This window comes from Rhinatrema bivittatum, chromosome 6, assembly GCF_901001135.1.
Source record: "Rhinatrema bivittatum chromosome 6, aRhiBiv1.1, whole genome shotgun sequence".
NCBI lineage: Eukaryota > Metazoa > Chordata > Amphibia > Gymnophiona > Rhinatrematidae > Rhinatrema > Rhinatrema bivittatum.
In genome coordinates, this window is record NC_042620.1 from 341689137 (window position 1) to 341713547 (window position 24411).

The 24411-nt window shown below is 44.8% G+C and overlaps 2 protein-coding genes across 4 annotated transcripts; one reads left to right on the plus strand and one right to left on the minus strand.

Annotated features, from left to right (window-relative positions):
• Positions 1–180: 180 nt before the first annotated feature.
• LOC115094731 (heat shock transcription factor, Y-linked-like) lies at positions 181–3590 on the plus strand. The gene is made up of 2 exons (XM_029607990.1): positions 181–753; positions 2889–3590. Exons 1-2 carry the CDS (start codon positions 181–183, stop codon positions 3588–3590), a joined length of 1275 nt encoding a protein of 424 aa, XP_029463850.1.
• Positions 2806–19266, minus strand: C6HXorf40A (chromosome 6 CXorf40A homolog). 3 transcript variants are annotated; one of them, XM_029607759.1, is made up of 4 exons: positions 19150–19261; positions 16808–16942; positions 14521–14813; positions 2806–6141 (listed from the first exon to the last, which is right to left on the minus strand). In XM_029607759.1, exons 3-4 carry the CDS (start codon positions 14771–14773, stop codon positions 5924–5926), a joined length of 471 nt encoding a protein of 156 aa, XP_029463619.1. In that variant the 5' UTR covers positions 14774–14813; positions 16808–16942; positions 19150–19261; the 3' UTR covers positions 2806–5923. The 3 variants fall into 3 exon arrangements, with proteins under 3 accessions (XP_029463619.1, XP_029463620.1, XP_029463618.1); XM_029607760.1 differs by lacking the exons at positions 16808–16942; positions 19150–19261 and adding an exon at positions 15700–15717; XM_029607758.1 differs by lacking the exon at positions 16808–16942 and having other exon boundaries at positions 2812–6141; positions 19150–19266.
• Between the last annotated feature and the right edge of the window lie 5145 nt (positions 19267–24411).

Here is a 24411-nt window from a genome sequence, read left to right on the forward strand (position 1 = left end):
TTTGTGACATCAGGCCAGTAACAAACGCAGCGATGTCACAACTACAAGCTTTCCTACAGCAATGTTCTAGAATTCCACCAGGCACATTACATTTTACCCTCAGTGGTTTTTCTTGTCTCTAAAACTGCCCACAAGACTATACATTCTGGGTTAGAATATCCATGCGTAGAGTTTTAATTCATGGATACTAACGGCAGCTCTGAAAAAGAAGACAAATTTAAGGTGAAGCTGGACACCTCCGTGACGCTGACCTCGGCTCGGCGGAAAGATTTCGCCGCCGAGAAATCGGTGAAACTGCTTCCGTCCCTTCCCCTGACGTTTGGCCCACGAGGGTCGGGAGACTCTCCCGCCACGGAGTTTCTGGAAGAAGCCTCCTACGAGGCCATGCCCGAAGGTCAAAACCTCCCGAGGAAGCCCCAGCACGGCGGACCAGGCAGGAGTGCAGCGGACGTCGGGGAGAACAACCTCCTCTGCCTCTCGTTCCCCAAAAAGATGTGGAGGATCGTGGAGAGCGAGGGCTTCAAGTCCATCAGATGGAGTGAGAACGGCGAGTGCGTGGTCATCGAGGAAGACCTGTTCAAGATAGAGATCCTGGAAAGAAGAGGCCCCCTGCGGATTTTTGAAACGGACAGCATGAAAAGCTTCATCCGACAGCTCAACCTCTACGGATTCAGCAAGATACGCCAAAACCAGAAATCAGTCTCTCTCACCAGTCCCCAAACAGGAAAAATCAAACCCAATTCAAGAACAAAGGTACGGCAATGCATACGCAATTCCTATTTTGTAGGGTAGATCTCTTCCATATTAGATGACTTCCTCATATTTTAAACTCACATTACTTTCAATTTCCTTTCCGTCCAGCAGTCTTTGCCGCATTGCCTGCTTTTAGTGCTAAAGACGAGAGGTCAGCAAAAAAAAAAAACTGGCTCCTGCAACCTGTTTGCTGACTTTTAGTTGTAAGAATGTTCTATACGCTTGCAAACTGTACATTAAATTCCATATCAAATTCAAGCTCCAATTAAACATACACTTTAGAAAGCCTGTGAAAAATATTGAAATGCCACTTGCAGGTACAGACTGCTAAAACAGAGAGCGATACACCCACACTTCTAGAAAATAGCTTGTAAATTAAAAGCTACGCGTTTTCTTCCAGGGGCACCACTTGTGGCAGCCCTCTCTGGGCATATCAGGAAGCCACTGCAGGTGAGGTTTCAGGACATCCACAATGAATATGCAAAAGATAGATTTACATATATTGAGTCACTGAGGATATCCTGCAAACCTGACTTGACTGTAGAGAGCCAGGGACAGGTTTGGGAAGCCTAACTAACGCTGTTGCCAGCTGATAAAGATGGAACGCAAAGCAAACAGTACTTCTGGATTTTCCCAAAAAAAAATGCATTTTTAAGATGGCAAAAGGGGGCGATTCTTTTTTTTTTTTTTCAGAATTATATTGGCATTTTTACCATAGGAAATCTCATATCTTGTTTTCATTTCTGAACATCGGCTGTCCCCGGAGCAGTGCTGAAGACTTCAGGTCAGCAGCCTCCTGATGTCCTATAAGTCATAAAAACAGGTCCTTTCACGGGAGAATACAAGATGAGGTCGCGTGTTTCCACCGGCCGTTTTCCACGAATAAGCCAAAAAAGCTCTTTGGTTCTGCACATGTGAATTCAGAAACTGTCATCCAGGGGGTCATGCAGGCTACTGAGTTTCAAAAAATGACCCCGTCTGAAACTGCAGGCGCTCAACTACCGTAATAAAGCAGAGTCCGGCATTTTCTTAACTGTAAGCAGCTGACAAACGCAAGAAATTATTCAAATGCAAAGAAAGCAACTCAAAAAGTTGATGGTAGAAGACAATTCTTTCATATCTTGATTAAATGCATGGCCTGGAAATTGGTGGGTTCATCACCAAGTACTGATTTGTTAATTCCTGCGGGAATTAGGAGTAGCCCAGTGTTTAGAGCAGTGGCCTTAGGACCAGGAACCACTGTGCCTTGTGACCTTCCTGTAGGTACAAAACGTAGACTGTAAGCTCTCTGGGGCAGAGACTCACCTGAGGGCAACTCACCTTGAGTTGGAAAAACGAGTAAAATCTAAATTTTCAGTGGGTAAAATGTAAGTTACTGGCTGCAAGCAATGATCTGTGCCTACCTTTTCCTTTCCTAACCAAGATAGAACTGAACTGTGGAATTACCAGGTAGGTCACAATGAGAGCTCTCTGTAAAATATGGGATACCATATGCAAGTAGGAGATACAGAATATTAGAAAATGAAGCTAAACTGAATGATTTCTCAGATAAAGCCCATTTTAAGACCTGTAGCCTAATAATCGCTAGGCTTACCTAACTTGCTCATTTTTTTCAGGATAGGTTGATCCTAGTTTTACCTCATCGCATGCAGGGGACTTTCTAGTTCTTATTTCCCTGAGGAAATCAGCATCAGAAATCCCTGAACGCAAAGAGGTAAAAATCAGTACTGGATCAGGGTATCTTAAACAAATGAGCCGCTTAACAACCCTAATAATTAACAGTACAAAAGTACTCTTTGTTGAATTGAAATGCTCTCGTCCTCTATTATTCCATTCTGAGGGGCATGGCTCGTTAATTACTATTAATAAGGCATGGAGTTATCCAGCCAATCTATTGGCTGAACAACTTCCAGTGCTTCGCCATGGTCATGTGGTATCAAATTCACTGAGGAGGAGGGAAACATGATTGCCGGCATTAAAAGTGCCGGCAATCATGTTTCCGACATTCTGGGATTTTTAGCAGACGTTGGTGGTTGCTGCACAAAACCGAAGCATGTCTAGCCTGGTAAAAGTAAATACATCATTGAAAGCCATTGTAGAAAACATAAACTGAAATGTTTTGGGTTTTGTTTCAGTTCTACCACAATCCAAATTTCAGACGGGCTTATCCCCACCTGGTCCAGAGAATGAAGAGAAGGGTCGGCATCAAAAGCAACGTCCTCGACTGCGACTCGCTCCAGTTCGATTCCATGGCGCACGGCCCCAAGAGAAGGAAAACGGCGACCGCAAAGGACTCCGTGCCCCTCGTGGACTCTGGCAGCCCAGCCAATGGCTTGCAGTCACCTTCTGCAAAGGAAGCCACTCAGAAGCCTACCCAAAAGAAATCGACGAATGACGTGACCAGCCGACTGAACATGTCCTACTCGGTGCCTCCCGTACTGGCAAAAGAGAAAAACGTAGCCGACCACGCGCTCCAAAACTGCACCCACAGCCACTCACTGGATCGGAGCGTGGATCTCAGCGCCACCTCCTCCGCTTACCAGTTTCTGCCGGCAACCTCGGCGGCAGCCTTTGAGCACATAATGGGGCTCCAGCACTTACACTGCGCCTACCCTCACTCTGCATCCATGAATGCTCAGCTGACCACGCTGCTCTCCTTTTTCAACCCCTGGTTTTCAATGTCTTTACTGGCCGCAGCTTCCTCCGTCCACTTGACAGGAACTGCCCACCAGCAGCTCTCCTCAACGAGTCAGGTTTGTCCCACCTGCAACTGCTGCAGCAGTGAGCAGACTTCCAGTTATGAGTTTATGAACTCAGAAGAATCTGAATTCCCATGACAAAAAAAAAAAAAAACACGGCTCGACAAGCTTGACTTCTCAAATCTCGGCAAAAATAAAAAAAATGGAAAATAATAAAAATGCTTAAATAAATAATCCAGTGTCCAATTTACTAAACTGTTGCCTTTATTTCTTTATGTACTCCAATTTAACAGTGTCAATTCTAGAAATACCGAGTTTTACATTAAAAAGCAAATCAAAGCATACAAATCCCACTAACCCAGGTGGTTAAGAGACAACACACACACAAATCATTCTTCTGGGCTGATACAGTAAAATGCTATACAAAATATATTACTGCAGGAGTGTTTTGGATGTATAATTCATGTTCAAAATTAAAAAAAAAAAAAAGAAAAATCCTGTTTTAATCAGTTTGGAACAGTTTTAGCTTAGTTTATCAAATCCGATTTCCTACATGAAGTCTATTTAAAAACACACCCTGTATTTTTTCACTTTCTATCTTGTTGCTTCTCACACCACTGAGATTGTCAAGTACAACCTCCACTTCCTTTCGTGTGTATGCACACATCTCCTCCCCAGGGACTGCCATCCGAAGGGCAGGCTGGAGCTTCTGCCAGCGCTAATGCCAATGCTGTCATCAGCTGTTACTTGGCAGCCTACTTCACATGATTCCCAGTTCTGCCAATCCACTGAAAGGTGGACAGATCTCAGATTACATCAACTCCACATTTCTCCAGGGAAGTCTGATCCAGCGAGAACCCCAGTTGAGGACGCACCCTGGTGAACTAAAGAACTGGAATCCAATAGCTGCCAGTCATTCTTGCTGTCTTCCGATTTAACATTCACATTTAATCCCACCGCCTTGCACAGTCACTTGTGATCCTAATGTGCTCTGCCAATAATCATATTTCAAAATAATTACACAGAGGGGAGGGCGATGCCTAGCAGCCTAACTTTCTGACCGCCGTTCACGTAGTCAAACAGGTGCATACGTGACCTGAACGGCGGTCAGGAGTTACCATGACTCTGGGCAACTCTCCTAGTCCCCGAGGCAGACGGTTTCCGTCGAAACGCTGTCAGTGTTGGGCAGGCGGCTCAACTCTTCGCTGGAACTTTGACGAATACGGGATAACGACAGTTCTCTATCGCAGCAGGACAAGATAAGTGAAGGGACTCTCGCATACGCAGGCGAGCTGGGCTGATTGTTTGAAGAGAGCATTGGGTTATAATATACCTAATTAAGAGACATTTTTAAAAATGAAATACAAAATAAAACGAAATAAAAATTGTTTGCAGGCACTCGTAGCATGCACCTATTTGACTAGATTAAAAACGGTAAACACTTTCATTTGAGTTATAACCAACACACGGTTATTGCTTGTATAAGTGCTACCGAACACCAGATGAGATTATAATGATACTGTACCCTCGTTTTGGTTTTTATTCTTGTGCATCTAAGGGGGAGGGGTTCTTGTGAGGTTTCGTTTTTTTGTGGTTTAGACTTAATTCTACGAATGCCAGCATCTCCTCAGGATCAGCATCCATCTCCAGTGAAGAGGTGCCCATTCCTTCCTCACACATATTTGGTTCTCCCACGTGGAAAATAATTCAGAAATAATGTCTGATGAGTTCTGCCCCCTCCTTCATGCACTAAATAAACTTCCCGCATCAACAGTAAGCACAATAATGGGAGGATCCATGCAGAAGCCGTCAACACAAACAAAATGCAACCCTGCAAAGGAGAGCAGCACTGTACAAGTCTGCTTTGCAGGACACATGATGTTAAAAAAAAATAAAAAGAATGAAAATGCCTCAAGATGTATTTATAAACTGTATTCTCAATTTAAAAAACTTTTACTTTACAAAAAGAAACGCGAATGCTCCTAGAAAACATTTGCCAAGCTTCATTTTAAATTTCAATATGATGTTACCAACAATCCACCTCCTTGAAACTAACAATGCTACCAAATCATGCAGTGATAATGGCAGAGCTTTGCATTAGGATAACATTTGTCTCGTGTGCAACATTTGTGAGTGCATCTGGTTTGCACTTGTCCAGAAATGGGTGCGCATGCTTCAATGTAACGTGGAACAACATCTTCTAATGGCTTACACATTTTGTCACGCTGGAACCAAATCTTCAAGACACTGTCACAATATTTCATAAAATGCTTGTTCATAAATTAATATAACCATAGTTATTATTTGTGTACGGGAAAAACATAGTTAATCAAGCCAAAAATAAGTTTTACAAATATGTTCCATGCAAACTCATAATTTATCATAAAGCTAAACAAAAGTTAGTAAAAAGCTGATGGCCAACATTTGATACGTTGATAATGCAGTGGTTTACCAAGGCTTTGACGCATTTACTAGTATCCCAAGGGGATCAGATCATTCGGGATGGTCACCTGCCACACATCTTTGGCGCCTCTGGCAGGAAGCGGCTCCAGCAGCCATCTTGGATTGGAAACAACTGTCAAGTATTTATGCTGCAGGCCTGTCAGCACTGCTTTACATTCAAGTTCCCCCAGCTCTTCAGCGGTCAGCTCTTCAGTGCACTGCCACGTCTCTCCAACGTCAATTAACCCTGTTAACAAATTGTGCAGAAATTAAATATTTCAATAATATTTGATATGGTTTCCTTTGACCCAACACCTTCTGTAGACCCAAACATGGAGCCATGACGATGCAAGAGGCCTAAAACTGATATGCTAAATACCTCTATACATTGTAACCAGACTTTTTACCCCTTTCAACCATCCACCTCCTCCATATCTATCTCATTTGCATAATTGATCATCAGCAGGCCAAAGGGAATGCAACATAGTTTCTTCTAGAGTCTAATAAAAGTGATTCTACAGGAGGCACCTGATATGTTCCCATCTCTGAGAAGACTAGCCTGGGTTGGAGGCACCTGAACCTGATCACCAACCCAGATATCTGACACCTGGACCCTCAGAATGGCCCCACTCCATTTCTTTGTTAATTAACATTCACACACTATATACAGGGTTTGAAATAAATGTCTCCACAACTAACTTGCCAGGGCTGAAATGCACTTGCCATATACTTCTTTCACCACCAACCTCCACCCCAACTATCGTGGGGTTTTGGGGGGATGAGGGGTGGACAGTGAGCACATGTCTTCTTTGGCTGGTGCACACTCGCCTCCTGTCCCCATGCAGTCCTGTCTCTTTTTACCATGCCCCTCCTCATCCAGATACAATTCTCTCTCTCTCTCTTCCTCCAGGTCCCATGTCCCCTCATTCTCCCTCCCCAAGCCCCCTCATTTTCTTCACCCATCCCATCTTCTGTTCCCCCAGCTATTTCACTCCTGCTCTACTCCTCTACCATCACACCCCCTTCCCACCGCTCCTCTCACTCCTCCTCCATTCCTCACTATTAGAGCCCTATCTCCGTCCTCTGGGGCCCAATCAAGGCCCCAGATTCAGCTTTCTCCTTCTGAGTCTTCCGCCTCCTCCTCCTGCAAGGCTGCAGAAGCTGCCTCCTGCTCCTTCTCCCAGGCTCCAAAGATGCCACCCCCTTGCTTGGCAGAAAAAAATCCCCCTTACCCCAGGCAAGTGAAAACCCTGTATGTAGATAGGACACATATTATACTACATGGAATAATCTCAGTTAATCAGAGCACGGAAATTTCTTTTTGGGTTATAACTCACAATTCCATGTTAGTGTCGAGCTCCTGGGGAAAAAAAATAATCAGTGTGCGATTCCCTGCATCCCGTTTCATTGGAAATTCATGGCTTGGTTGTTACATCCTAACGCTGAGTCGGTGCTCCTCTTACAACATTTGCTCTGTGTTCTCTGAATCAACTGGCTGCCTACCCTCTCACCACACTGTAGAAACAGTTTCCGGCTCTTTACATTTGTTAAAATTTATATAACATTTCGAAGGTCACCCAGTACTAGCTGTAGAGTGCAGAAACATTTTTGGTGCTGGTGCTTATGCTGATTCACCTATTATCTGATTACCTTGCAGAATGCAAGCAAGCAGGGGTCCCTTACTTATCCTAAAAAAAGGACAGTACATTTTTAAAATGTGCATTAACAGAAAGCAGGTTTGCTTATTCAAATAATTGAAGAACTAACATTGACCCCCCCTCCAGCTCTTGACGCTCAATGGGTCATGAAGTACACGGGGACCAACAAAAGCTTTCCAGAGAGGAAGCGCAGCCCTATGGCACTTTCATCAACTGCATCGCAACACATTTTTATTCTGGGAAGATAGGAAGCTGCAGAAGGAAAATGGAGATGTGCCCTTTGTTCACCTTTCCAGTCCTTACTAGTAGAGTAATGGATTTATTTCAAAGATCAGATGAGCAAAGTTGGCCAGTGAGGATGAAAGGTCCTCATGGCTCCATTTATAGAGGCGCCGCTTATAACTGTACATACCACATGTAATGTGGATACCGTAGGCCCAGGTCCAGCACAGCACTGCTTGCTTACTACCTACCTCAAACCACTACACCCCCACCCACTGCACCCTCAGCAGGCAGCCTCTTTGTGGAAGAATTCTGCCTGCAGTTTTATTTATGATCCAAGAGTAGAATTACAGGTTGTGCATCCTAACTAAAGTTCAGCTTTTACGATATACATTCTGTCAATCAGTCATCCTAAATCGTCCCTTTCAGCTAGCATTGCCTGCCTGACTGCTATCAACCTGCCCAACAGGCCCAGCCAAGGCAGGGAGCGCACAAGCCTGCCAGACTGACCTGGCTATGCCTGCCCACAATAGCCTTACATCCTTTGTGCTAACAGTCTGCAGGACCCACCAAGGCTGAGTTCTCAATTGAATCGGCTTGAAACATAGCCTAGGTTCCTCCCCTCTAGCCCAATTCAGGTACTAAAATGCCCCTTTCCATTCATCCGTCCTGCTACCATCATGCTGAACCTGTGATCTGTGGCATCTCCCAGAAAGGGATGGAACAGCACCCACGTTTCACTTTCCTGAGAAAAACAAGCTACGTTTAGGTGAGAAGCCAAGAAACCATCCCCAACCTCCCCCTGTAGCATGACCGGGCTGCCACCTGTACCTTTAAAATGTTTAGTGCTGAACCCTTATCCAAACTATCCTACAGAAATTACAGGATTGACGCCAATTGGGTTTTGGGGGAGGGGCAGACCTTGCTATGGTACCAGGCCCTAAGGATCGTCTATACTCTGATGTATGCTAGTAAAGTGGCAATGTTTTCATCATCATCCTGATTACCACTTCAAAACAGCTCCTCCTCCTCCTACTTTCTTCCTTTTGAGAGCCAGTCTGTAAGATAAAATGGAGCTGGGTGCTCAGTTTTCACCTGATACCGACAAAGAAGCCCCCTGTCTAATTTGAGTCCAAGTGGTTCCTTCTTCTTTAACCTGTGCATACCGGGGCATCTGGCCCAGTCTGAAGCTATCAGAATTACTCGACCAGGATGGGGGAATAATCACCCGCTCTATCATGGGAAAGGGAGAGAATATGTATAAAAATGAGTTTGATGGCCAAGGTTGGGTCAGGGCGTCTATCCCTTTTAATCCTCTCTTTCTTCACCGACTTGAGAAATTTGCTGTCTTGGAATTTCTCGAGGTTGCCATCAGGTCCCAAAAGGGGTCCCCCATCTGGGCACAATCTGCATGAAGGCCTGTTCTGCTAATTTCCATTCCCCTGGGTCTAAGGTATGTCTGCTCAGGAAGTCCACTCATATTGTCCACTCCCACTAAAGGCAATGCTGACAGTGCCCTGAGATGAGCTTCTACTCAGATCATTAGTAGACTTGTTTCCAGTGACATTTGAGGGTTCTTGGTACCCTCCCTACCTGTTTATGTAGCCTACTGCCAGAGCGTTGTTGCTCATGATTCTTACCGCCTATTTTGATCAATGTCAGTCTGATTGCCCTGAGCTCTAACTGGTTTATCGTCCATGAAGCTCCCAAGGTTGACTAGTGACCCTGAGCTACCTGACTCCCACAGTGAGACCACAGCTCACCAGCCTGGCATATGTCATTACCATGATCCAATATAGGGGGGGGTCCAGATCCACCCCTTTTGTCAGATTGGCCTAATAGCCACAACTGTTCTTGGCCTCTCTTGGTATGGGGAGAGTCCATTTGTAGTCTTGCCTTTGAGAAGACCATCAAGAACACCATCTCTGTTCGGGGTGCATGCAGGCCTAAACCCAGGGTGCCACCTTTATGGTTGTGGCCACTGACCCTAATACTCGCAGATACAATCTTATTCGAGAAGCCCTGGAGGTCAACAGCTCCCTCATCTGTGCCTGTAGCTTTGTGAAACTCCTTTCCCTAATTGCGTGCCAAAGCGGGCTCACAGGTAAACTATGGACTGAGGCGGATGAAGCTGGCTTTTTTACCCTGTTGACTACCCAACCTACATCTTGCAGGAGCTGAAGAATTCTGTGGCCTTCCGACTCTCCTGCTTTGACTTGGATCTGATTAGCCAATCATCCAGTCAGGGGTGGACTAATATTCTCTCTCTGCACAAAAATGTTTCCATAATTACCATTACCTTGGTAAAGGTTTGTAGGGCCGTGACCAAGCCAAAAGGCATGGCTCTGAATTGGTAGTGTTTCCCTAATATTGTGCTCTTTCAAAATCTCTGTTCTTCCCTAATGGGATATGAAACATAGAAATGATGGCAGAAAAGGACAAATGGCTCATCCAGTCTGCCCGGCAAGCTTATGGTAGTATCTACTGAGCCATCAAGTCACCACTATACTAGTTTCCCAGACCGTCAAAGTCAGGGCCCTTGTTGGTTGCTGTTTGAGTCCAATTCCCCATTACCTCTTGCCGTTGAAGCAGAGAGCAATGCTGGAGGTGTGTCAAATGTATCAGGCTTATTGGTTAAGGGTAGTAACCACTGCATCAGCAAGTTGCCCCATGCTTGTTTTCCCAGACTGTAAAATTCAATGTCCTTGTTTGTTGGTTGCTGTCTGAATCTAATTCCCTTTTCCCCCTGTCATTAAAGCAGAAAGCAATGATGAGTTGCATCAACAGCATGAAGGCTTATTGGTTAAGGGTAGTAACTGCCACACCAGCAAGTTACCCTTTAGGGATCCACAGTGTTTATCCCATGCCCCTTTGAAATCTTTTACTGTTTTCATCTTCGCCACCTCCTCTGGAAGGGCATTCCAGGCATCCACCACCCTCTCCATGAAGAAATATTTCTGAGTCATCCTCCCTGGAATTTCATTTCATGACCCCTAGTTCTACTGATTTCTTTCCAATGGAAAATATTTGTCATTGATTGTGCATTATTAAAACCTTTCAGGTATCTGAACATCTGTATCATATCTCCCCTGCACCTCCTCTCCTCCAGGTATACATATTTAGGTCCTTCAACTTCTCCTAAGTCATTTGATGGAGACCACTTTGGACAGATCTAAGGAGGTGAGAGAGAAACTCTCCCTTCCCTAGCACTAGCATTACTGACCTTAACGTTTCCATTTGAAAATGGAGGCACTAAAAATGCCCTGTTCTCATGCTTTAAGTCCAAGACCTGCCACAATGTGCCCATCTTCTTTGGAACTACAAAGTAAATGGGGACTGGCACTATAGCCTCCAACCAGAGCAGTTGGTCTAACATCTCCTGCATCTCTGGCTGTTTTGAGCTCAACCTATAAAGGGCCTGGGCGCAAGTCTCTGGAATAGGGGCAGCCAATTCGAGGGCATAATCCTGCTGAATAATCTCCAGGACCCATGTGTCCATAGTAAGGTGAGTCCACGTCTTGCCAACTGATAGAGGCGAGGAGTGGATTCTCGTAGCTTCATTTCGAGCTTTGAGTCCCCTTGGCACCCCAAGCATCGCCTTCTCAACTTCCTCTTCGGCTCTCCTGAAAGGAGTGGGCCGACGTCGATAGTCTAGCTTTCCAAGAGGTGATATATCTCCCAGGTCTATACTGCCTGACATCCTGGTAATAGCACAAGAGCTTTTTACCACCTCTTAGGCCTGGACTCCCCCAGGATCTTTATGAGTTTTTCTAGGTCCTCTCTAAACAATAATTTCCCTTTCAATGGGCTTTGGAGGCCAAATCTACCACCCAGTTCCTCAGCCATATCAACCAACTAGCTGACTCAACCATTGCTGTTTGGTCGATGTCTTGATTAAATCATACAAAGAGTCCGTCCCTGATTCCAACTTAGCCACCTCTCTAACTCTGGCATCTTGGCCTACTCTGCATCCAATTGCAGCTGCTAGGCCCACTGAATCAACGATCTAGCCATGTATCATCCACAGGCTGCCGGCTATAGAGACAAACTGGATCTTTTCAGAGCAGCTTCAATCTTCCTATCTTGGGAGTCCTTCCACTGGGATTGTCATCTTTCATGTGACTGTGGCCACTGGTGCATCTACTTTTGGCATCCAAAACAGGTGCTCCACTTCTGCCTGTTGGATTGGGTAAAGTATGGAATGGCTCTCCAGACTTCCTCCATAATCATCTCCTGTAACTGCTTGGTGTGGTGAAGGAGGAAGGCTTTAGGAGGTTTCTTAATCCCCACTAAAATTGGATCTCCTCATGGAGCTGCTTCCCATTCCTGTTTATCTGAAAGCATCAAAGATTGGATTATTTGGGATAAATAAGTACCCCCAGTTCATCCTTCCTAAAGAGCCACACCATTACCTCCTCACCTCCAAGTGTCATCTCTACTTCTCTGAAGACTTCCCCCCAACCCCTGTCTCTCTCCTGACCTTTCTCCCACTCTGGATGCTTTGGGAGGTCCAGGAGTGGTCTGGAGAAGGATCTGGTTCCATCTTGCATCTCTTTAAACCTGGAAACTGTTCCTCTTAAGGCTCAGGTGAGTAACCAAGCCTCTGCTGGCCCCCTACCTCCTCTCTCTCTTCACTGCACAATAAGCCATGAAAATAAAAAGTCATGAGATAGGAGGCAATGTCCTATCAAGGATTGGTAACTGGTTAAAAGACAGGAAACAGAGGGCGGAACTGTATAGTAAGCTTTTCATATGCAGCAAATGGATAAAGATCATCAGCAGATTACCGCAGGGATCGGTACTGGGACCTGTACTGTTTTAACAAATTCATAAATGATCTGGAAAAGGGAATGACAAGTGAGGGTGATCAAATGTGCAGATGACACAAAATTATTCAAGTTAAAAACAGTAGCAGATTATGAATAATTGCAAAAGAACCTTGAGAGTCAAGGGGACTGGGCATCTGAATGGCAGAAGAAATTTAATATGTGCAAGTTCAAAGTCATGCACAGAGGGGAAAATAATCCCAACTGCAAGCACACGATGCTGGGCTCTGTACTGGCCTTGGAATCTTTGCAGGCAATACACTGAAATCCTCAGTTCAGTGTGTGGTGACAGTCAAAAAAAAAAGCAAATAGAATATTCGGAATGATCTGAGAAAGAGTGGAGTATAAAATGAAAATAGCACATTGCCACTGTATTGATCTATGGTGCGACCATACCTTGAATAGTGTATGTAGTTCAGATCACCCCCATCTCAAAAAAGACAGAATGGAACTAGAAAAGTTGCAGATGAGGGCAAACCCCCCCCCCCCCCAAAAAAAAACCCACCAATAACAGAGATGGAATAGCTCCCCTATGATGAGAGGCTATGCAGGTTTAAAGCTCTTCAGAGTGGATCATCATCAGTAAGGTATTAGGGTTCAGCAATGTTTTATGAAAAAAAATCTGCATTCGCCCCTCTGCTCATCCCGATCTTAAAATGCAGAACTTGCAGAGCACCTGAACTGCGTTGTTTCTATGGCATCCTGCCACTATCTGTAGGCAAATGTATGCACACGTCAACTGTGGTCTCCAGATAAACAGGAAATGCAGGAACAGTATATTAAAAACAGATTTATAACAATAATTATCAGTTTGTGATTAACACTAGTTCTGCAGGCTAACATGCTGGACAGCACTGATTCACTTTACGCCTTGAACTTTCTTTAATGACCCAACAAGAGATCCGTTTCAGCACAATTTCAGGTAAATTAGTTAAATCATACAGTCAGCCTGGCCAGGTGGAGAGTCCCTGGTTAAAGTCCTGGGTCAGGTCTTCCACACCCTGGGTTGGCTGCGAAGTCAGCATTCACAGCCCCTAAGAGGAATGGAAGGAGCCACGGTCAACAATAAACCCAATGGTTAATTTGCCAAATGCAAAGGGAGGTGAGCTCTGGTGCATGAGTTCCCTGCTCAGGATCCCTGCTGGGGAGGGCAGCTATTAAAATCTGGGAAACAAATCCCCAGGGAGTTGTGAAATGATGTCCCACGCTGCCGGGATCCCAGCAGTGGTTCCAGCTCGGCTGAAACTCCCCGGCCAGGAAATAAAAAGAAATAAAATCATAAAAACTGGCATGTTCATTTCATCAGACCGCCTATGAAATCTGCTTTAAAAAAAAGCTGTGCAGTTGTTTACGTATTTAGACTTTATATGTTTTGCTTATAAAATTAGTTAAAACAGAGAAAATTAGTTAAATCAGAGAAAGAGCTGTCTCGTTGGTGGGTCCTAAACTATGGCATTCTATGCCGCCCGAATTGAGGCTACAAAGAGATATGAAACTGTTTAAAAAGGCGCTAAAAACGTGGCTTTTTAATCAAGCTTTTGATACAGAATTGAGCAAGTGATGTTATTTTCATTTTAATTAATTTTTTTTTCTTTATTTTCTTATGTTTATTTTAAGTGATTTTTACTTTATGAACTAATTAGTTCCTTTTATTTCAGTTTTATTTTATGACTAAGTTGTATTTAAACTGTATAATTTGATTTAAGCAATATGTCTGTTTTTTTAGATTTCGTACAAATGAAAAACTATACATCGGTATGTAAAACTGAATAAATAAATAAATAAAACTCAGCAAGTAACGTGTACAAAGCCTATATTAAAAAAAATAAATAAACAAACAGAAGTGCACTCATTATTTGGATCTTACTTAGCTTTGCCCGTGTCTTACAAAGAGGACTATGCTTTGGAACTGTCACTTACCGGCAATCACTCCTCTACCGAATGCATCCCCCTTAGCGACTAACTCTTGAACTTGGCCAGGCGTCATGCCAAGCCTGTCCAGGAGGACATCCCTCCATGTTTTATCATCCCAGTCTTTGTAAGCTATGTGAACGGCGACAGTGCAGTCCTTGTAGTCTGCCAGCAGTGGCCGCCAGCGAGTCTCTAGGGTCTTCACTCCATTCAAAATCAGCCCGGCGTAAGGCTGCCGAAAGGACAGGCAGCCCACCCTCATCCTGCCACCGTAATCATGCTCTTCACGTGTCTCTCGTCCCCTGAAAAAACGTAAAAAAAAAAAAAAGCAAACCATAACCGAGCTAGAAACAGTATCATTCAAAGACCTTTATAATAATGGACAGAGACAGGATGGAGGCGGTCCAGAGAAGGGCGACCAAAAAGGTGGAGGGTCTTCATAAAATGACTTCTGAGGAGAGATTGAAGAACCTAAATATGTACACCCTGGAGGAGAGGAGGAGCAGGGGTGATATGATACAGACTTTCAGATACTTGAAAGGTTTTAATGATCCATGGTCAACAACAAACCTTTTCCATTGGAAAAAAATCAGTAGAACTAGGGGTCACTAGGGAGGAAGACTCAGAACCAATGTCAGGAAGTATTTCTTCCGGGAGAGGGTGGTGGATGCCTGGAATGCCCTTCCGGAAGAAGTGGTGAAGACTAAAACTGTGAAGGATTTCAAAGGGGCAAGGGATAAACACTGTGGATCCATAAAGGCTAGAGCAGAGCTTTCCAAACTTTTCATGTTGGTGACACACTTTTTAGACAAACATAATTTCACGACACGGTAATTCAGAGGTTAAATGTTAAACGAACGAAACATATTTCGACAATTTATGTATGTTTCCTTAAATATATACATAAATAAAATGTTTCACGACACAACCTATCTCTTGAAAACCTTAAATTTATATTAAAAATATATATTCCAAGATTCATGTTGTTGTTATAATTTATGAGAAACAATAATAAAACAAATTGTCTGTCCCCCACACCCTCATCTCTCTCCTCCCCCCAGCACATGTCTGGCCCCCACACACTCATATCTCTCCCCCTCAAGCACATGTCTGTCCCCCCAGCACGTTTGCCCCCCACTCACTCATCTCTCTCCCCCCAGCACATGTCTGGCCCCCACACTCATGTACCTCGTCTTTTTGATTGTTGCCAGTTAAGTGCTTCACTCCCTTCCATGATCACCAGACACTGCTGCTTGCAGTCAGTACTCCTCATGGCCAGGCCTCATCGGCAGCAGCAGCCAATGCAAGGACGGCTGGGCTCGTTCCACCCACCAAGCCCCCCCCAAAAAACGCGATTGACAGCAAAAATCACCCAATAATAAGCAACCCATAAACTGAAAAAAAAAAAAGTGAATCTCTAGGAAAAAAAAAGCCCAAACTCGCATCAGAGTTGACCGGGCTTGCGCGACACACCTGCACACTGCAGGCGACACACTAACGTGTCCCGACACACAGTTTGGAAAGCTCTGGGCTAGAGGATGGGAATGAAGAGTAGAGCCATAGGGGTGGAGTACTGGAGTGGAGGCTACTACCTGGTGATTACTACCCTTACTCAATAAGCCTTCACATGGTTAATGCAACTCCAACATTTCTCTCTGCTTCAACGGCACGGAGAAATGTGGAAAAGAGGATTTGCATTCAGACAACAACCAACAATGACAGAACTACACAGTCTGGGTAAACAAATAAGCGTGGGGGTAGCTTGCTTGCTTATTGTGGCAGTTACTACCCTAAACCAATTAAGCCTGATACTTCACTTTGAATGCATATATAGCACTGCTCTCTGCTTCAAAGGCAGGGGGAAATGTGGAAAAGAGAATTTGCTTTCAGACAACATCCAACAAGGCATGGATCTGTGCAGTCTGGGTAAACAAGCATCGGGGTAACTTTGCTTGATGCGGCGGTTACTACCCTTAACCATTAAGCCTTACGATTCAACTCTGATGCAACTCCAACATTACTCTCTGCATCAATGGCAGGGGATGGCTGAAAATTCAAATCAAACAATTACCAACAAGGGCCCTGAACTTGGTGGTCAGTGAAACAGATAAGTATGGGAAAATAAGTGCGGGAGCTTGCTGGGCAGACTAGATGAGCCGTTTGGTCTTTTTCTGCTGTCATTTCTATGTATCTATGTAAGGGGTTAAAGAAGCACTTAGAGAAGATAAGGCCATCGCAGAATGATTAAATCATTTCTTTGTTTCAGTGTTTACTGAAGAAGATATTGGAGAGATACCTATTCCGGAGAAGGTGTCTATAGGTGATGATTCAGATCATGGTGAATCTGGAAGATGAGGTAGGCCTGATTGACAAACTGAAGAGTAGTAAATCACCTGGACCAGATGGTATACACCCCAGGGTTCTGAAAGAACTAAAAAAATTTTAGACCTATTAGTAAAAATTTGTAACCTATCATTAAAATCATTCAATGTACCTGAAGATTGGAAGATAGAAACATAGAAATGATGGCAGAAGAAGACCAAACGGCTCATCCAGTCTGCCCAGCAAGCTTTCGCCCTTTTTTTCCCCTCTCATACTTATCTGTTACTCTCGGCCCTTAGTAATCTTTTGGTTCTATTTCCCTTCCACCCCCGCCATTAATGTAGAGAGCAGTGTTGGAACTGCATCAAAGTGAAATATCTAGCTTAATTAGTTAGGGGTAGTAACCGCCTCAATAAGCAAGCAACTCCCCACTTTTTTGTGAATGCAAATTCTTTTTTCCACATTACCTCTTGCCGTTGAAGCTTAGAGCAATGTTGGAGTTGTTTTAACTGTGTGTATGTTTATTGAATAAGAGTATTAGCTCCAGGTAGCAGCCGTCATTCCCGCGAGTCACCCAATGTAACCCCTATATTTAAAAAGAGATTCAGGGGTGATCTGGGAAACTATAGACTGGGGAGCCTGACTTCAGTGCCAAGAAACATTGTAGAAACTATTATAAAGAATAAAATCACAAAGCATTTAGACAGACATTGTTTGATGGGACAGAGCCAGCATGGATTTACCCAAGGGAAGTCTTGCCTCACAAATCTCCTACATTTTTTAAAAGGGTGAATAAACATGTGGATAAAGGTGAACTGGTAGATGTGGTGTATTTGGATTTTCAGAAGGCATTCGATAAAAGTCCCGCATGAGAGCGGGACATCTAAGAAAACTAAAAAGTTATAGGAGGGTGATGACCTTTTCGTGGATTACAAGCTGGTTAAAAGACAGGAAACAGAGAGTAGGATTAAATGGTCAGTTTTCACAGTGGAAAAAGGTAAACAGTGGAGTGCCTCAGGGGTCTGTACTTGGACCGGTGCTTTTTAATATATTTATAAATGATCTGGAAAGGGGTACAACGAGTAGGTGATCAAATTTGTGGATGACACAAAATTATGCAGAGTAGTTAAATCTCAAGCGGATTGTGATGATCTGCAGGAAGACCTTGCGAGACGGGAAGATTGGGCTTCCAAAGGGCAGATGAAATTTAACGTGGACAAGTGCAAAGTGATGGATATAGGGAAAAATAACCCTTGCTGAAGTTACACATTGTTGTGTTCTGTCTTAGGAGTTACCACCCAGGAAAGAGATCTAGGTGTCATAGTAGATAATACATTGAAATTGTCAGCTCAGTGTGCTTTGGCGATCAAAAAAGCAATCAGAATATTAGGAATTTTTAAGAAGGGAATGGAAACTAAAATGGAGAACATCATAAGGCCTCTGTATTGCTCCACAGTGAGATCACACCTTGAATACTGTGTGCAATTCTGGTCACCACATCTCAAAAAGGATATTGCTGCACTGGAGAAAGTGCAGAGAAGGGCAACCAAAATGATAAGGGGTATGGAATGGCTGCCCTACGAGGAAAGGCTAAAGAAGTTAGGGTTGTTCAGTTTGGAGAAGAGATAACTGAGGCGGATATGATAGAAGTCTACAAAATCCCAAACAAGTTAATGTAAATCGGTTATTTACTCTCTCAGATAATAGAAGAACCAGGGGGGACTCCATGAAGTTAGCAAGTAGCTCATTCAAAACAAATTGAAGAAAATTCTTTTTCACTCAGTGTATAGTTAAGCTCTGGAATTCGTTGCCAGCGGATATGGTTACAGCAGTTAGTGTAACTGGGTTTAAAAAAGGTTTGGTCAGACCAAGGGTCCATCAAGCCCAGCATCCTGTTTCCAACAGTGGCCAATCCAGACCATAAGAACCTGGCAAGTACCCAAAAACTAAGTCTGTTCCACGTTACCATTGCTAGTAATAGCGGTGGTTATTATCTAAGTCAACTTAATTAATAGCAGGTAATGGACTTCTCCTCCAAGAACTTATGCAATCCTTTTTTAAACACAGCTGCAATAACTGCACTAACCACATCCTCTGGCAACAAATTCCAGAGCTTAATTGTGCTGTTGAGCGAAAAAGAACTTTCTCCGATTAGTTTTAAATGTGCCCCATGCTAAACCTCAGCCTGATACACGGGTCTGTTCTTAACTGCTCTTTAACAAACAGTGCAGCAGCCTAAGGTAAAGGTCCTGAACATGCTGCCACCCCTCTCCCAGCCTGCAGCAGCCACATTCTCCCTCCCCGGGAAGCACTCACTGGCTCCAGCTGCTCTGTCCAGGGTCTGCCAGCGCCGGGATCGCGCAGGACAGCTGCCCCCCAGATGACCGCCCAGGCAGTCGTTCCTCAGTTCCGGCTGACACGGTAGCGTGCCTTCCTCGGGCCCCACCCCCGACGCTTTCCCATTGGCTGCGCCCTAGACAGCGCCCCGCCCCCTTCCCCCGGCCCTCTGGCCTTCCCAACCTCGGATTGGTCTGTGGAAATGACTGCGTCATCAGGAAGCCCATAGGAAGGGGGGCGGGGTGATGCTTTAAAAGCATGCACGGTGCTTCCAGTCGCGCTCGGTCAGTAAGGCACTCCGGAGAAAAACATGGGCAACGTCAGATTTGTCGTTAAACTACTTCCCCCTTTTAATCACATTTCTAATATCCCCTACCGGGTTGAAAAAGTTGCGAAATCTAGAAACAAAAAAAAATCACTAAATTTGGCAACATCTTTAACTGCTGCCCGCACTGTGCTGTAACCTCTGGTTAAAGTGTATTTTTAGTTACAAGTTTGATGGGGGTGATGTGATTCGCTTTTAAATCCGGACCGCTGTGTTTACAGAGGAGCAGCGTCTGCTGCTGAGCGACAGAGAAAACAAATCAGAAAATTAAGCACTGGGCTCATAGGGACGGAGACCCCCCCCCGAGAGGCGCAGAACTTTATGCATCCATGCGTTTGGGAGCGGACAAACCAGGAAGTAACTGAGGCGGGGGGTCCTTAATGTGTCGGTAAGATGGGCTGGCCACAGAGAGACACAAATAAATAAGAACTCGGGCAGTGAGCGATGAAGAGACAGCAGCAGGGACGAGCCTAAAACTGAACATTGCTAGAAGCCTGAAAAACCCTGCTAGGGGGGGAAGACAATCGGGCTGGCATGTGGAAAGCCACCTCTTACGAAATAGGACCCCTCGTGTTGTGCTTTCTGCCGCTCAGGGTTTGAAGTTAATTTGCAGTGCACGTGAGTAGGAGTTAAAGTATCCGCCTTAGCACTTGAACTGCGGCTGCCCTACAGGTATAAATGGGGTATCCTTTGAAAGCTCCGGGAGAGCTCTTTTCAGAAATCTTATTCGTAAATATTTCAGTTCCATGGTTTGCCCGTCAGAGCCAAGGGAAGTTCAGTGTCAGCCCCTGCTGCAAGAAACGTTAACTTTCTGGGCATTAAAAGTTAAAACTGAAAGTTCTGAGATCCCTGCCCGAGGGTAGGAGACCCGTTGGGGAGTATTTTTGTAAACCTGAAATCTACAAAGTTTAAATACATTTAATAAGTTTGCAAGGGATCATTATATCCTATGGGCTGAGGCAAAACCAACGACTGAAAAGGAGTTTCTACTGTTTTGCAAGTTAGGTTTTATGAAGTACAGGATGCTGCTGATAGCAGAGGTGTGTTTGTTATGCATTACAGAAAGCTGTTGCTTACCTGTAACAGGTGTTCTCCTTAGACAGCAGGACAAATCTGATGGCATTGAGGCAGAAAAGCTGTCTGGGAGCTCAGAAGACCCATATATATATAGATGCTCCCACTCAACTACTGCCACACTAGTCTCAATCTTTGTAGCTAGGACCGGCTCTAGGCTAGCTGGCACCCTGTGCAAAAACTAAAACTGGTGACCCTCCATAGGTGCCAACTCGGTGGGTGCAGTAGGAGCTTGCGCACCTTTACTGTGTCTAGGAAGGGGTAATTTATGTTGAGTTTAGCACCCCAAATTGTTTTGAAAAGCTGGGTCCTATTCCCCTCTCCCCCTTTGTGGCAGTTCAGACACAGCACTTCTTTCTTCACAATGGCAGTAGCTCTGGCACAGTGAACCCATCTCCCCCCACCCCCTACAAACAAACATACGTCCTCACCCTCTGCCTAGCACCAGTAGCAATTCATTCAGTACTAACATAGACAGAAGCCTCCTTCTCCTGCACAGTGTCCCTGAGTTTCCTGTTTTCAGACATCATATGGAAGAGTAAGAGAGGGATGGGGTAGTGGCGTCCCCTTGAGCATGGCACCCTGGATGGCTGCCCTGGTTGCACACCCAGCCCTGTTTATAGCTAAGGATAGGAGGCCGGGGTTATGTGCCTGATTTGTCTGCTATGGAGAAGACCTTGTTACAGATAAGGAACCTACTTTCTAAGTGGAAAAACATTACAATAATCAGCCACACGGAGACTCCCAAGCTGAGAGTTGCATATATTTGTTTTGTTTTTATATTAGCAGTGGTGCATGCATATACCTGGGAATTTTTTACTTGCGGTCACTGTGACATTGCTGTTGATTGGAGGGGAGGGGGAGGGGAGATGAGGAATAATGTGTATCAGCTTTCTCCACCCTCTCCACTAATCCACATTTTCTTTCCTCCCCACCTCCACTTTTCCCCCTCCAGAGATGACTCCAGCATTCTTCCCCTTTCTCCCTCCCTGACCCCAGCACTGTCTTTGCTCCCAGTCCTCTATAAGAACATAAGTGCCATGCTGACTAAAGGTCCATCTAGCCCAGCATCCTATCTCTGACAATGGCCAATCCCTAAAAGTAGATTCATTTTCTCGTTGCTTACTCCTTATGACAAGTAGTAGATCTTTCTGAGACACCTGGCTAATAACTATGGATTTTTCTTCCATGGACTTGTTCAAACCCTTTGTAAATCCAGCTATGCTAGTTGAGTTCACCACATCCTGCAGTAATGAATTCTACAGCTTGAATGTGCGTTGGGTGAAAAATACTTTCTCCAATTTGTTTTAAATCTAGTACTTGTTAACTTAAAGAAATAAGCCACAGCTCTCTGACTTTACCGTCGACTGAGTCCCATGTCCTGGAATCACAGCTACAGACTGAACTGTGTCTGTTGCAGCCTCTCTCCGGTTTCTCCCCACATACTGCCTGCAGTAAGTGTTCCATGGTTACCGCTCTTCTGTTTCCTGCAAGCTTCCTGACTGAGGAAAGAGAGCAAGATGAGATCAAAGCCAAAACTGCAGAGCAAAAAATCATTGCTCTGCTTCCTTCTCCAGCCCCTCTCCTCCTGTTCTGTTTCTTTGCATGAAGCCTCATGTTTCTTCCTGATTATGGAGGCCATTCAAGAATTGATTGATCTTGAGTGGGGTGCCCCAGAAACTAATTTCAAAGGGGGATGAGTCTTGGAGAGACTATCCCACCTGGATCCAGCTGCGAGAGAGCAATTACGTTTTCCGAAGGTGGATGCGCTTATGTGCGCTGTCACCAAGAAGACAACCATTCCCATAGAGGTAGAGTGGCCTTGAAGGATGAGCACGATCAGATACGCACCATCCTTAAGCAAGCCATTGAAGCAATGGCAATGACTCTGTAGATTGCATTAGATTACTATTTCCCAGGGAGGTGATGTTAATTTATTGCGCCTGAATTTCTAAGTAGGCCACAATAAGTTATTAACATCAGATTGCCTGTTAATGAGCTGCTTTGCATGGATTTGCAAAATTCATGCATGCAAATCACATGTAAAGAGCTCATTTTAATGGAGAGAATCTGGGCAGGGCCATGCAAATTATTGCATATATAGTGTGATATCGCTGCGATAGGGCTATATCATGCAGTAAACAATGTATACGGTGGAATATACGCTGTTTAATGTGCGTTAGAACTCTTAACATAGCTTGATGCATCTCCCTGTTAGCTAGACAAACCCTTTGAATATCGACTTCCTGATAACAGAGAGAAAAAAAGGAATTGAAACAGCACATGTTTGAACCTATATGAGCTGCAGTGCTAGTCATCAAGTATTCAACATTATATGAATCAAAGCAGCTTTTATTTTTCCCCCTAGTTGACATTTTAAGAGTTGCACTGTGTCTCAAGAAGTTTGTAATGTATTTGATGGGTGGAACTAACAAAGTTTTTACATACTTGCAGAAATAGCTTTCCTTGTTGGTCTTGACTGTTATGATCTGCCTGTTATGCAGCCTCCCAACCACCAGAGGCCCTCAGGGAGCAGCTCTTGCCCTCTCTCCAGTCATAGCCACCATGATTCCATGACTCAGCAGGGTCCAGACTATTTAACCATGTCCCTGGTTATGCTCAGGGCCTTGTCATCGAGTGTTCTCGGCTCCCTGCTTGACCCCCATGTTTCTGAATGCTCTGTGGCTTTCCTAAGCCTTCTACTCTAGTTTTGCTCAGTGGCTTTTCCAAGCCTTCTGCTCTAGTTTTCCTCGGTGGCTTTCCTAAGTCTTCTGCTGTAGCCCTGTCCTGTGGCTTCTTTGGCTTTCAGCCTAGCTCTGCTTCCTTCTCAGGCCGTTTGCTTAAGTGACCTTTGGGTCTGCCGTGTTTGGCCTCCAGGCCTTCACTATCTGTCTGGTCTAGTCTGTGTCTTGTCCTTTCTGGTCCTGTCCTGTTCCTGTACCTAGCCATTGTCTTAACCTCAGTCCTGATGCAGCTTCCAGCCCTACCTGACCTCAGATTCCGGTCCTGTAACCTGCATCTCCAGTACCACCCAGTCTGAGTCCCCCAGTCCGGCCTGACCTCAGCCACCAGTCCTGCCTGACCACAGTCTCCAGCCCTGCCTTGTCTCAGCTTCCAGTCCTACAGCCTACACCTCCAATCCTGCTCAGCTTCACCGGCACCAGTTCCAGTCCAGCACTACCCTCAACACCAGCCCCTGTCTAAGTCTTGCCGGCCACCAGAACCCAAGGGTTCAATCTGCGGGGGAGGTGGCTGGTATAGGCTGAAGATTCTCTAGCTCAGTTCTGACTTGCCTTGTAGCCATGGACTGTTCCTGTGGGGGTTCCCCAGCCTGGCTGGGTCCTTAACCACAACATTGACTTCCATATGTGATGGTTACATCACCATTTATTTATTTATTTGTTTATTTATTTATTTATTTATTTAAACATTTTTATATACCGGTTTACATTGAACTGGTTAGTTTTAGAAGTTACATTTTAACAAGGATAAACAACTGGGGGATGGGGAAAACAAGAAACAGCTATGAAGATATAGATTAACAAATCAACTGGGTCCTCAATATGAGGAGAGCATGAACACCATGTGGCTATACATAGGAAGACAGGTTTGAAGGCCGGCTATTCAGGATAGGCTTGCTTGAATAACAGAGTTTTTAATTTTTGAATTTGCTCGCACATGGTTCGAGGCGCAAGTTGGGCGGCAGGGTGTTCCAGAGAACAGGACCAGCGATCGAGAGGGCCCGGTCGCGTGTAGAGGAGAGCTGGGCAATTTTAAGTGAAGGCACAAGAAGGGTGCCTTTGTTGGCAGTTCTGGTAGGTCGAGTGGACTGGGGAGCGGTG

Excerpts from the sequence above, each read along its gene's own strand:
- LOC115094731 (XM_029607990.1), top strand. The coding sequence starts at position 181 with ATGGATACTAACGGCAGCTCTGAAAAAGAAGACAAATTTAAGGTGAAG. Across the intron at positions 754-2,888 it reads AACCCAATTCAAGAACAAAG|TTCTACCACAATCCAAATTT; the intron begins GTACGGCAATGC and ends GTTTTGTTTCAG.
- C6HXorf40A (XM_029607759.1), bottom strand. The coding sequence starts at position 14,773 with ATGAGGGTGGGCTGCCTGTCCTTTCGGCAGCCTTACGCCGGGCTGATT. Across the intron at positions 6,142-14,520 it reads CGGTAGAGGAGTGATTGCCG|GGTTAATTGACGTTGGAGAG; the intron begins GTAAGTGACAGT and ends ATTTGTTAACAG.